This window comes from Lepidochelys kempii, chromosome 2, assembly GCF_965140285.1.
Source record: "Lepidochelys kempii isolate rLepKem1 chromosome 2, rLepKem1.hap1, whole genome shotgun sequence".
Taxonomy (NCBI): domain Eukaryota; kingdom Metazoa; phylum Chordata; order Testudines; family Cheloniidae; genus Lepidochelys; species Lepidochelys kempii.
In genome coordinates, this window is record NC_136381.1 from 48,842,012 (window position 1) to 48,854,984 (window position 12,973).

Here is a 12,973-nt window from a genome sequence, read left to right on the forward strand (position 1 = left end):
AGCCAACAGGGAGTTGAAAAACCAGGAAAACTTGTTTTCCTCATCCAATGAATAAAAACCAAGTGTGAGAGGATGAGACTTACAAATTTTAAAATCCTAAAGGACACAGTGACCCAAAATAATCTGTTCAATTGACTAACTACAGATACTTTTTTTGTTGAATAAATCAGTTAGTTTTAATGCAAAACATGTTTTGATAAACTTTTGTTAAACTTTCTTATGTAGTCATCACTTTTAAACTCATTATGTACTAAAATAATTTATGATGGTTTTGTTTTTTAATTTAATTTAATTTGAATTTCCATCCAAACAGAGCTTCACACAAGTCACAAATAAAAATAATCTAGTAAATAAGAAATACATCATTCACTGTTTTCTAACGTAATAAAATAATGTAAAAATTAAGAATTTGAATAAACATAATATAAGCTATATAACTGCTTACATAAATGTGTATAACTATAGCGCATCCTCCTCATTAGCAAAGAGAGACACTGAATTTAGTGTGAAGTCTATATTTAGTTGCAAATCTACATGTTTTAATGGTTACCAACAAATGAGAATCAATCATCCTTCAAGAAAATAACTAAGCAGTACAAATGCAAAACATGATTAAAATCAATTATTTAAATCAAGATTTCCAGCATGCGGATTTAAATCATGTTTAAAATCAGTGATTTATAATCAATCCATCCTGAAGGAAGGGTCAATAATTTTGTTCGACATTGGAGTCTAATACTATCTATCACAGTGGTGTGAAAGTTGGCCTGTTAAGTTATTAATCCAGGGAAGACTAGAGAGCCTTGTACATGGCTAAACATTTTTTCATTTGGGGGGTTGCATGAAATGTTTGGCCATTTGGGGGGGTTGCAATAGATCCTGCTACACAATGGAAATTCTGTAACTAATCAGAGAAAAAATATATCCTCATATCTTTATTTAATAGTTTCCTCTCACTTTTTTCAGTAGTTCATAGATTCATAGATATTAAGGTCAGAAGGGACCACTATGATCATCTAGTCTGACCTCCTGCACAACGCAGACCACAGAATCTCACCCACCCACTCCTGCGATAAACCTCTCACCTATGTCTGTGTTACTGAAGTCCTCAAATCGTGGTTTCAAGACTTCAAGGAGCAGACAATCCTCCAGCAACTGACCCGTGCCCCATGCTACAGAGGAAGGCAAAAAAACCTCCAAGGCCTCTTCCAATCTGCCCAAAACTCCTTCCCGACCCCAAATATGGCAATCAGCTAAACCCTGAGCATATGGGCAAGATTCACCAGCCAGATACCCAGGAAAGAATTCTCTGTAGTAACTCAGATCCCAGCCCATCTAACATCCCATCACAGGCCATTGGGCCTATTTACCATGAATATTTAAAGATCAATTAATTGCCAAAACCATGTTATCCCATCATACCATCTCCTCCATAAACTTATCGAGTTTAATCAAAGCCAGATAGGTCTTTTGCCCCCACCGCTTCCCTTGGAAGGCTATTCCAAAACTTCACTCCTCTGATGGTTAGAAACCTTTGTCTAATTTCAAGTCTAAACTTCCCAATGACCAGTTTATATCCATATCATATACTATTATTTGAAATCATTTCTCTCTCACTATAAATTTAAATCTCTCTCTATAACTCAGAGTCAGGCCCTGAAGGTCTGTTTTAAATTACATGACAATTTTTTGTCATTACATCAAAACTACCAAAATTAATATAACTGAAATAATCTATTTTTTTTTCCTTAATCAATAGGCCATCCATGAAAACTTACATTTTCTATTGTGCATTTCCAAAGCTTGTCTTAAGTCTACAGTGGCTCTTCCTAGTAAAGCATCAGCTTTTAAAGTGTGATGGCTCCACACTCGAAATTCCAACGTAGTCTGTGGAGTCACATTCCTGTATATAAAATATTTTTTTTAAAAAAAAATTAAGGTGTAGGTACTCCTCTTTCACTATTATAAATGTATTATCTATTTTAATCAGTTTCCCCATAACTACTGTAATTTTTGGTAGTGAAAAGTTTTGGTTTCTTTTTTAAACTATATCACAAAAGCACTGTGAAACAGAAAAATCAACGTAACATCTTTCAGGCACAGATCAGGACTAAGGTATGTTATTACAATAGTGTGAAAATACTTGGGAACATAACTACTTACATCAAACTCAGATTTCAATTATTGAGATCGTTTTCCCCCATACATAATTTTAAATACAAACTTCCTATTTTTTTCTATTAACAAATATTTGATTTTCAGCTTGTATCATTAGAGAGACCGCTGAATAGCCACCACTGATCAAGAATACTGAAATTAACTGCTCAGATGCCCTCAAACATATTAATTTAAGAATTGCACACACATAGAATATACAATATTAAAAACAATTTTTAAAAATGCTCTTAAAATTAAAACAAAAAAAACCCACGCCAAGTGATGAGACTAAAATACACCACTGGGAGGAAAGAGGCAAGGTAACCAAAATGGAACAAAACAGTGGTTATATTACAAATACTTTTTGGGGAAAAGTTTTCGGTTTTTTTAAGAGTTGGGAAGCAAACTTTGCACTTTAGGGGCTACTGCTACAAAGGCATAATTGCCTGCCAATTAAAGACAATGTAGGAGCCTGAGAATAGGTATCCTTCAAAACAAGATCTCAACTACAGCATGGGCCAACATTGTTCAAAACCTTAAACTATCTCTATTGATTTTCTTTAAAGTAATGTAAATAAGTAATGTAAAGTAATTCTTTAATAGATGACTTTATTATAGGCAGACAACATAGATCATGGTTACTCAAACTAATGAGCAAATATGTTGCTTCATTCACAACAAACTGTAAGTAACACAGATGATCTACTAAAAACCCAGCTAAAAGAAAATGACAACAGTGTAAGCTTGTCATCACAATGGTCTATAGTGTTTACACAAGGCCATATGAGTGAAGCTGCTCTCAACACAAATTGTGAAATTAAAGCACCTTGATATTGTGACCCAAACCACCCTTGGATTCACACCTTGCACATTATTCTAATAATCTTTGTACAAAATATGCCTTGTAAGGTATCATTTGAAAACTAACTCCTCCCTGGTCAATATCATCATGATAAAAAGTATGTTGCAACTTTACATATAAAGTCATGAATTCCCCCTCTATAATGTTATTAGCACAGGTTCAAAACCAGACAGCCCTTCCAGGGAAAAAATTATCAGACAGGACTACCCTAAACAAAGGGGTGTGTGTTTACCCCATTTTACATATAAGTAGTAAACTGACTCATCAAGACAGCAGAGAGAAGAGATGGCAAGAAATAGAACAATTTTCATTTCAGCAAACACAAATGGGGGATGAAAGAGCACAGTGCTTCCTTCTCCACCAGACTCCATATCACTTTCCCAACAGCTAGAATAGCCTTTACTTTGAGGGGTATCCTTCAGAAGAATTCACTTCCAAGATTCACTGGACTATAAAAGAAAGGGGCATAGACCCCCAAATTATCTCTTTTACCTACAAAGACACCAGCACCTTTGGACCTCTGACTAAGGAGAAGGTCGATCACTATCTTGCTGGAAGACTGTGGGAGAGAAAGACCATCTTGAACAAAGTCTTGAACCAAAACTTACTAGATGAAGTTTTAGACTTTTCATGTGTGCTCTTACTTTTATTTGTTTGTAACCATCTATAACTTTATCACTTGTACTTGAACTCACTTAAAATCATACCTTCTTTTGCTAATCAACTTGTTTTACAATTAAACTAACAGTGCTGTGTTGTACCAAAGTTAATGTCAACTCCAGTTAATGTGGCAAACTGGTGTGTTTGGTCTTCTTATTCCTCTGAATATTGCAGGAGAGGGCTGGACATATCAGAGCACACAGGTTTGTGGAAGTTCAGGACTGGAGTTGTGTTGGGATCACCTGCTAACATTAACCATGTCTAATAAAGACAGAAGTGTGTCTATGATAACTGCTGGCTGGCTGTTGGATTCAGATCGGTTGAATCAGAGCTGTACAGCATACAGAACATGAAGTGGATGCTGTCTGTATGTATGTCCCAGACACGGAGCCACAAGTATCAGAAGCATTTTGGGGCATTCAGGGTTGAAATACAAGTGATGACTCTACTTCTCATTGATATTAACTGCACCCTAGAACATGGCAGATACCACATCATTGGCTTTCCATGAAATGTTTGTGGTCAAAAGCAATATCAAGATTCTCAATTTGATGAAGTACCTCTGACTGTACCTCTCGAAGGATAACACAAAGAAAGAATGACCCTCCTCAAAACAATCTCTATCCAGCAACAGGATTTCTGTTTTCCTATGGGTGAGAACAAGATTACTGATGCATCCAGCTGGCAACATCCTGTAAGCATTCCTACACAGCATGGACTGAGCTGAACAGAGTCCACAGTGCAAGAGATATACAGTCGTGCATCAAGCGTATATAAAGATATCCCACTCCTGTTTAGAAATAAACTTGCCAAGACACCTCATATACACACTGAGCAACAATAGTTATTTTAGGGCAAATATTGCCATTAGATACATGCAACTTTCAATGAAGTTAAAGGAAGTTGTGTGTATGCAGCCAACGGCAGAGTTTGGTAACTATTTGTCTCTAATGTTTGATTAATAAATTATATTTTACGAAGTTAGAAAAAGCTTTTCTACTTACAGAGTCAACTGTTCATCCCATTTTGGATTTGAAGAACTATTTGATTTTGCTGTTTTCTTGATTTCTCCATCTGCAACTAATTCTGTATAAATGGCTGTTCCAAACCAGTTCTTTTTCCTTTTCAGTTTGGCACTAGAAACTAACAAACAAACAAAAACAGATTGATTGTTTATAATTACTGGAGCACACTTCTTGCTGAAAAACAACAAAATTACTATCTAAAGGTTTGATTCAGTAGAAATTCCATGGAAGAACAACCTGACTTCTTCTCTTTTTCAACCTCTGCTTAGTGCTGAACAAATCTAGCTGCTCAACTGAACCCTTTAAAGTCTACCCACAGGACACTTTCAGAGAAGTACAGAAAGGACTTGAAGTCATTGCATCCCAACTGTCTACCAAAGCACTAATCATATTTCAAAGATCAAACTCATTTTGGTAGGTAACAGCGATATGGTTTCCAACAATATCCTAGATGTAGCTAAGATAGATGAGGCATGTCCCCTTAACCACAGGAAGGAAATTTTAAGATAGGCATTCTGTGCAACTACTATGAGAGAGAAAAAAAAAATCAGTCTTCTGGGTTTTTCTTTGTTTATTCCCCCCTTTGTACTTTCCTTTTTTCTCTTCCAGCTCTTCTTTTAAGTGCAAACTATTAAGTATGACATGTATCAGTAACTGAATTGACCTGGGCAAGTTTGACACTGTTAGGATATAGATATTCAGGCCTGTCTGCAAAGGCCTATACTTTAAGAATTTAGGTGTATTCTTATCACTTGGCTAGTTAGAGGTATAAAAGAAAGAATCAAAATCACTGTCTGCCAGTGTAAGGTCCTTCTCTTATTGTGACAGTCTGAGGCCCTGTTCTTAGGCTAAGGCCTTTGGCTAAGCAACAGAGGCAGCCATAAGCTGGGAAGCGACCAGTCACATGCTCACATTCCAAACTAGTCCCATTGAAATAAGGTGCTATTGGGCTGTTAGGAATACAATCCTGTCCTGATAATGCCTGTCACTTCCAGAGAAAGGGAAGTGCCTAGAAGATGTAAAAGGAAACTTAGTTTGATAGCATCCTGTCTGGCAAGAACTCACTTATCAATAGCTGGGATGTGAAATCCTCACTTCTGTATTGTTTTGTCATTATAGTTCCCACTTTGCCATTGTTTGTCTGTATAATCTCTGTCTGGTTCTGTGATTGTTTCTGTCTGCTGTATAATTAATTATGCTGGGTGTAAACTAATTAAGGTGCTGGGATATAATTGGTTACATGATCATGTTACAATATGTTAGGACTGGTTAGTTAAATTTCAGGAAAATGACTGGTTAAGGTATAGCTAAGCAGAACTCAAGTTTTACTATATAGAGAATGGGGGAGGGGAAATTGGAATCATGTTTGGCTAAGGGCAGGAATGGGAACAGGGACACAGGTGTAACGCTCTGTGGTGTCAGAGCTGGGAAGGGGGACACTAAGGAAGGAAACTGGAATCATGCTTGCTGGAAGTTCACCCCAATAAACATTTAATTGTTTGCACCTTTGGACTTCGGGTATTGTTGCTCTCTGTTCATGGGAGAAGGACCAGGGAAGTAAGTGGGTGAAGGAATAAGCCCCCTAACGTCTTGGTGCCGGTGACTCAGATGCATCTCATTGGATAGGTGAGTGGCAGCCTGTAAGTTCCCCTCCCCAACAGTCCGCGCAGCTGCTTGGAGGAGGTATCGCGAACTCTCATGATGGTAGTTGCAGGTTCTGGCAAGCCAGGGTAAAGGATTTTTTGGATAAATGGGTAAGGAAGAACTAGGACCCATACCAGGTGCAGGGGTCAACCTGGGATGAGATTAAAAAGGAAATGGAGGAAGTGTTAGGGGACCCAGAGGGACAGGGGGTGGCTGAGGAGCCCACCCTCCTTGGTATATGGGTAGTGGAAGAAGGTCCCTGCCCATGGGGACTGAATGCCTTCCATGGAAAGGAGGCACTTCAGTCTGCTTGTGAGAGGTTTGAAGCAAGGGCAGCATTATGGGAAGCTGCCAGTAATCTTTCAAGTTTGGTGCTGCTTCAGCAAGGGCTGCTGAAGGGTAGTAAATTAAGTAGTGAAAGGTGATTTGGCACAACAGGGTTTAAAGTCAAAAGCAGAGTTAACAGACTACCTTTAGAGACTGGAGCTGGGACTTGGTCCTGGGGGAGTGGAGAGAAAGAAGGGGGGGAAAAAAAGTTTCAAAGTGCAACCTGCCTTTCCACACTCTTTTGTTTTAATGGAGGGTACTTTGGACACTTATGTGAGATGTCAAGAAGAAAGTTTCTGTTTAATGATAAAACCCAGTTATATAAATGTAACTGTATGTGCAACTCTGTGCAGTCACATTGGATGGAAGCTTGGTAATTAAATTTTCCAAGGGGGTCAGGTAGAGTGGCTACTACCACCACTATGCTTCTGTCCCCAGAAGCCTTTACAGCTATTCTGAGGGAAAATGGGCCCTTTTCCCACAGAAATGGTCTATGAGGGACTGCTGCAGGCAGCAGGCAGAGAGAGAATCTGATCAAAATTATTTGACTTTTCGGTAATGTAATCAAAATCAATAAAGGATGTAAGGGGTTTCTATTGGAACTTAACTTGGCTGCCCCTGGTTGTGTCTAGTTGTACAAGATGGAAGTGTAATCGGGGTACAGTTGTGTAAAAGAGAGTAATCACAGTGCAAGAAATGTTAGGCAAAAGAATTTTGTGTGGTAAAAGAAAAGGAAAAGGGGAAGAATGATGGGAACACTGAGCCTTGGGGTGGCTCTGGGGGATCAGATTGTTGCTTTGGTGGGTGTGCATGAAAACTGTGTGGGCATGGGGGAGGCAGTTACACCTTGTGTAAAATTATTATGGCTAATATAATGTTATGGAGGTTAAACTATATGGAAGGAATATGCATTTTCCCAGGACGTGTGCAGTGTATATTGGGGAAGGGGTAAAAGAAATGCAAATAAAACATGGTACTTAATTAAAATCCTATTAGGGCTCCAAAAGGGACCACAATAGGTTGTGCTTTCTTTTTCAGATCTGTGTGTGTTTTGGAGCAGGAGATGAAAGTGGAAAGTAATCAGAACTCTAGTGGAAGTAAAATGTTTCCCTTTTAAGACAGTGTCTGAGCTGCTAAAAGCTTTGGATCCAAAAGCAAGCTAGTAAGCCTCTGTGTGTAAATGCAAATTACCTAGCTGATGGGCACAAAGGAGCTGCAAATAATGAATACATCTGGTCAGCAAACAAGCTACTAGAAGACTCAGATTATGGCCCTCTAGGAAAGGGAGGTGAAAAAACAAGTCAAGCCTGAAAATAAGGGGGACAGGTTAACCTTACAAGGGGGTGTGTGTGTGTGCGCGTGTGTGTGTGCGCGCGCAGTGCTAAAATCTGAAGCTGTGTCTCAGCTATTACCTGAGAATAAACTTAAAGCTTGGTACAGCAGAGAAACTATTGCAAAAATGGTCTGTTGTACAAGAGGGGAAACTGAGGTACGCCACCTCATGAATTTCATAAATGACCAGTGAGTGGGATAATTCACTAGCCTGACTATAGAACAAAATCAGTACAGCCTGGAGGTAATTCTTCTGTTTTTCCTGCAATTAGCAAGGAAATTTGTAAAAGAAAGTGGTATTATTATTAAGCAATAGTCTGTCCCCACCAGGGTTGTAGAGCCTTGATGATGCGTTGGAGAGGTTTTAGTTGGGGGATGAAGATGACGGCTAGTGGCATTCTGTTATTATCTTTGTTGGGCCTGTCCTGTAGTAGGTACTTCTGGGTACTCTTCTGGCTCTGTCAATTTGTTTCTTCACTTCAGCAGGTAGCTATTGTAGTTGTAAGAATGCTTGATAGAGCTCTTGCAGTTGTTTGTCTCTGTCTGAGGGGTTGGAGCAAATGCGGTCGTATCGTAGAGCTTGGCTGTAGACGATGGATCGTGTGGTGTGGTCTGGGTGAAAGCTGGAGGCATGTAGGTAGGAATAGTTGTCAGTAGGTTTCCGGTATAAGGTAGTGTTTATGTGACCATCGCTTATTAGCACCGTAGTCTCCAGGAAATGGATCTCTAGTGTGGACTGGACCAGGCTGAAGTTGATGTTGGGATGGAAATTGTTGAAATCATGGTGGAATTCCTCAAGGGCTTCTTTTCCATGGGTCCAGATGATGAAGATGTCATCAATATAGCGCAAGTAGAGTAGGGACATTAGGGGACGAGAGCTGAGGAAGCGTTGTTCCAAGTCAGCCATAAAAATGTTGGTATACTGTGGGGCCATGCGGGTACCCATAGCAGCGCCGCTGATTTGAAGGTATACATTCTCCTCAAATGTGAAATAGTTATGGGTGAGGACAAAGTCACAAAGTTCAGTCACCAGGTTTGCCGTAACATTATCGGGGATACTGTTCCTGACAGCTTGTAGTCCATCTTTGTGTGGAATGTTGGTGTAGAGGGCTTCTACATCCATAGTGTCCAGGATGGTGTTATCAGAAAGATCACCGATGGATTGTAGTTTCCTCAGGAAGTCAGTGGTGTCTCGAAGATAGCTGGGAGTGCTGGTAGCGTAGGGCCTGATGAGGGAGTCTACACAGCCAGACAAACCTGCTGTCGGGGTGCCAATGCCTGAGATGATGGAGCATCCAGGATTTCCAGGTTTATGGATCTTGGGTAGCAGACAGAATACCCCAGGTCAGGGTTCCAGGGGTGTGTCTATGCGGAATTGACAGAACCAGAAGAGTACCCAGAAGTCACCTACTACAGAACAGGCCCAACAAAGAAAGTAACAGAATGCCACTAGCTGTCACCTTCATCCCCCAACCTCTCCAACGCATCATCAAGGATCTACAACCTATCCTGAAGGACGACCCATCACTCTCACAGATCTTGGGAGACAGGCCAGTCCTTGCTTACAGACAGCCCCCACAACCTGAAGCAAATACTCACCAACAACCACACACCACACAACAGAACCACTAACCCAGGAACCTATCCTTGCAACAAAGCCTGTTGCCAACTGTGTCCACATATCTATTCAGGGGACACCATCATGGGGCCTAATCACATCAGCCACACTATCAGAGGCTCGTTCACCTGCACATCTACCAATGTGATATATGCCATGTGCCAGCAATGCCCCTCTGCCATGTACATTGGTCAAACTGGACAGTCTCTACGTAAAAGAATAAATGGACACAAATCAGATGTCGGGAATTATAACATTCAAAAACCAGTCGGAGAACACTTCAATCTCTCTGGTCACTTGATTACAGACCTAAAGGTCGCAATATTACAACAAAAAGACTTCAAAAACAGACTCCAACGAGAGACTGCTGAATTGGAATTAATTTGAAAACTGGATACAATTAACTTAGGCTTGAATAGAGACTGGGAGTGGATGTGTCATTACACAAAGTAAAACTATTTCCCCATGTTTATCCCCTCCCACCCCCCCCACCCCCATTCCTCAGATGTTCCTGTTAACTGCTGGAAATGGCCCACCTTGATTATCACTACAAAAGGTTCGTCCCCTCCCCCTCCTCCTCCCCCCCCCCGCTCTCCTGCTGGTAATAGCTCATCTGAAGTGATCACTCTCCTTACAGTGTGTATGATAACACCCATTTTTTCATGTTGTGTGTATATAAATCTCCTCACTGTATTTTCCACTGAATGCATCCGACGAAGTGGGCTGTAGCCCACGAAAGCTTATGCTCAGATAAATTGGTTAGTCTCTAAGGTGCCACTAGTACTCCTTTTCTTTTTTCTAGTGGATATAGTGTACTTGGACTCTCAGAAAGCCTTTGACAAGATTCCTCACCAAAGGCTCTTAAACTAAGTAAGCCATCATGGCATAAGAGGGAAGGTCTTCTTGTGGATCAGTAACTGGTTAAAAGATAGGAAATAAAGCGTAGGAATAAATGGTCAGTTTTCAGAATGGAGTGAGGTAAATAGCCATGTCCCCGAGGGATCTGTCTTGGGACCAATGCTGTTCAATATATTAATAAATAGTCTGGAAAAAGGGTAAACAGCGAGGTGGCAGAGTTTGCAGATGGCACAAAATTGTTTGAGATAGTTAAATCCAAAGCAGAATCCAAAGCGATATCACAAAAATGGGTGAACTGGGCAACAAAATGGCAAATGAAATTCAATGTTGATAAATGCAAAGTAATGCACATCGGAAAACATAATCCCAACTACACATACACAGTGATGGGGTCTAAATTAGCTGTTACCGCTCAAGAAAGAGATCTTAGAATCATTATGGATAGTTCTCGCAAACCATCCACTCAATGTGCAGCAGTTAAAAAAGCTAACAACGTTAGGATCCATTAGGAAAGGGATACATAATAAAATAGAAAATATCATAATGCCACTATATTAATCCATGGTATTCCCACACTTTGAATACTGCATGCAGTTCTGGTTGCCCCAGCTCAAAAAAGATTATTAGAAATGGAAAAAGTTCAAAGGGCAAAAAATATGATTCAGCATATAAAACAGCTTCCATATGAGGAAAGATTAAAAAGATTGGGATTGTTCAGCATAGAAAAGAGACAACTAAGGTGTTAGGACATAGATATTCAGGCCTGTCTGTAAAGGCCTATACTCTAAGAATTTAGGTGTATTCTTATCACTTGGCTAGTTATAGAGGTATAAAAGAAAGAATAAAAATCACTGTCTGCCGGTGTAAGGTCCTTCTCTTATTGTGACAGTCTGAGGCCCTGTTCTCAGGCTGAGATCTCTGGCTAAGCAACAGAGGCAGCCATAAGCTGGGAAGCGACCAGTCACATGCTCACATTCCAAACTAGTCCCATTGAAATAAGGTGCTATTGGGCTGTTAGGAATACAATCCTGTCCTGATAATGCCTGTCACTTCCAGAGAAAGGGAAGTGCCTAGAAGATGTAAAAGGAAACTTAGTTTGATAGCATCCTGTCTGGCAAGAACTCACTTATCAATAGCTGGGATGTGAAATCCTCACTTCTGTATTGTTTTGTCATTATAGTTCCCACTTTGCCATTGTTTGTCTGTATAATCTCTGTCTGGTTCTGTGATTGTTTCTGTCTGCTGTATAATTAATTATGCTGGGTGTAAACTAATTAAGGTGCTGGGATATAATTGGTTACATGATCATGTTACAATATGTTAGGACTGGTTAGTTAAATTTCAGGAAAATGACTGGTTAAGGTATAGCTAAGCAGAACTCAAGTTTTACTATATAGTCTGCAGTGAATCAGGAAGTGAGTGGGTGGGTGGGTGTGTGTGTGGGGGAAATGGGAACGGAGAATGGGGGAGGGGAAATTGGAATCATGTTTGGCTAAGGGCAGGAATGGGAACAGGGACACAGATGTAAGGCTCTGTGGTGTCAGAGCTGGGAAGGGGGACATTAAAGAAGGAAACTGGAATCATGCTTGCTGGAAGTTCACCCCAATAAACATTGAATTGTTTGCACCTTTGGACTTCGGGTATTGTTGCTCTCTGTTCATGAGAGAAGGACCAGGGAAGCAAGTGGGTGAAGGAATAAGCTCCCTAACATAAGGGAGAATGTGATAGAGGTCTATAAAATTATGAATGGTGTGGAGAAAGTAAGGGTTATTTAACCCTTCACATAGCACAAGAACCAGAGGTCACCGAATGAAATTAACAGGCAACAGGTTTAAAACAAACAAAAGGAAGTACTTCTTTGCACAACACTCAGCTAACCTGTGGCACTCGCTGCCAGGGGATGCTGTGCAGACCAAAACTATAACTGGATTCAAAACAGAATTAGAAAAGTTCATGGAGGATAGCTATTAGCCATGATGATCAGGGATGCAACCCCATGCTGTGGGTGTCCCCAAGACTTTGACTGCCAAATGCCGGGACTGGACAACTGGGGATGGATCACTGGATGATGGCCCTTGTGCTGTTCATTCCCTTTCAAGCATCTTGCATTGGCCACTGTCAGAAGACAGGATAGTGGGCTAGACACGCCATTGGTCTGGCCATTCATATGTTTTTTAGAACTTGCCCAAAATAATTCCTAGAGCATACTGTTTGTTTCTATCCATCTTACCAAGCAATCCAGATCGCTCAGTGATCTGAACTCTTCATTCTTGCACATTCCCCCAATTTTTGTGTCACCTGCAAACTTTATCAGTGATGATTTGATGTTTTTTTCCAAATCATGATAAAAATGTTTAAATAGTCTAGGGCTAAGACCCAATTCCTGCAGGACTTCACTAAAAACACATTCGCTCAATGACGATTCTCCTTTTAAAATTACATTTTGAGACCTACTACTGCAGTTTCCACGGTATGCATCCGATGAAGTGA

At 40.2% G+C, this 12,973-nt stretch overlaps 1 protein-coding gene across 3 annotated transcripts in view; it reads right to left on the reverse strand.

The window, feature by feature from the left end:
* The window catches only part of WWP1 (WW domain containing E3 ubiquitin protein ligase 1), a 180,594-nt gene that overhangs the window by 102,329 nt on the left and 65,292 nt on the right, over window positions 1-12,973 (reverse strand). Inside the window, exons 3-5 of one of the 3 annotated variants that reach the window (XM_073330653.2) lie at window positions 4,684-4,822; window positions 4,240-4,326; window positions 1,779-1,903 (exon numbers count right to left, since the gene is read on the reverse strand). In XM_073330653.2, coding sequence (XP_073186754.1) covers window positions 1,779-1,903; window positions 4,240-4,326; window positions 4,684-4,822 — 351 coding nt within the window. The remainder of the gene's footprint in view (window positions 1-1,778; window positions 1,904-4,239; window positions 4,327-4,683; window positions 4,823-12,973) is intronic. The other 2 variants (XM_073330655.2, XM_073330654.2) reach the window with 2 other exon arrangements.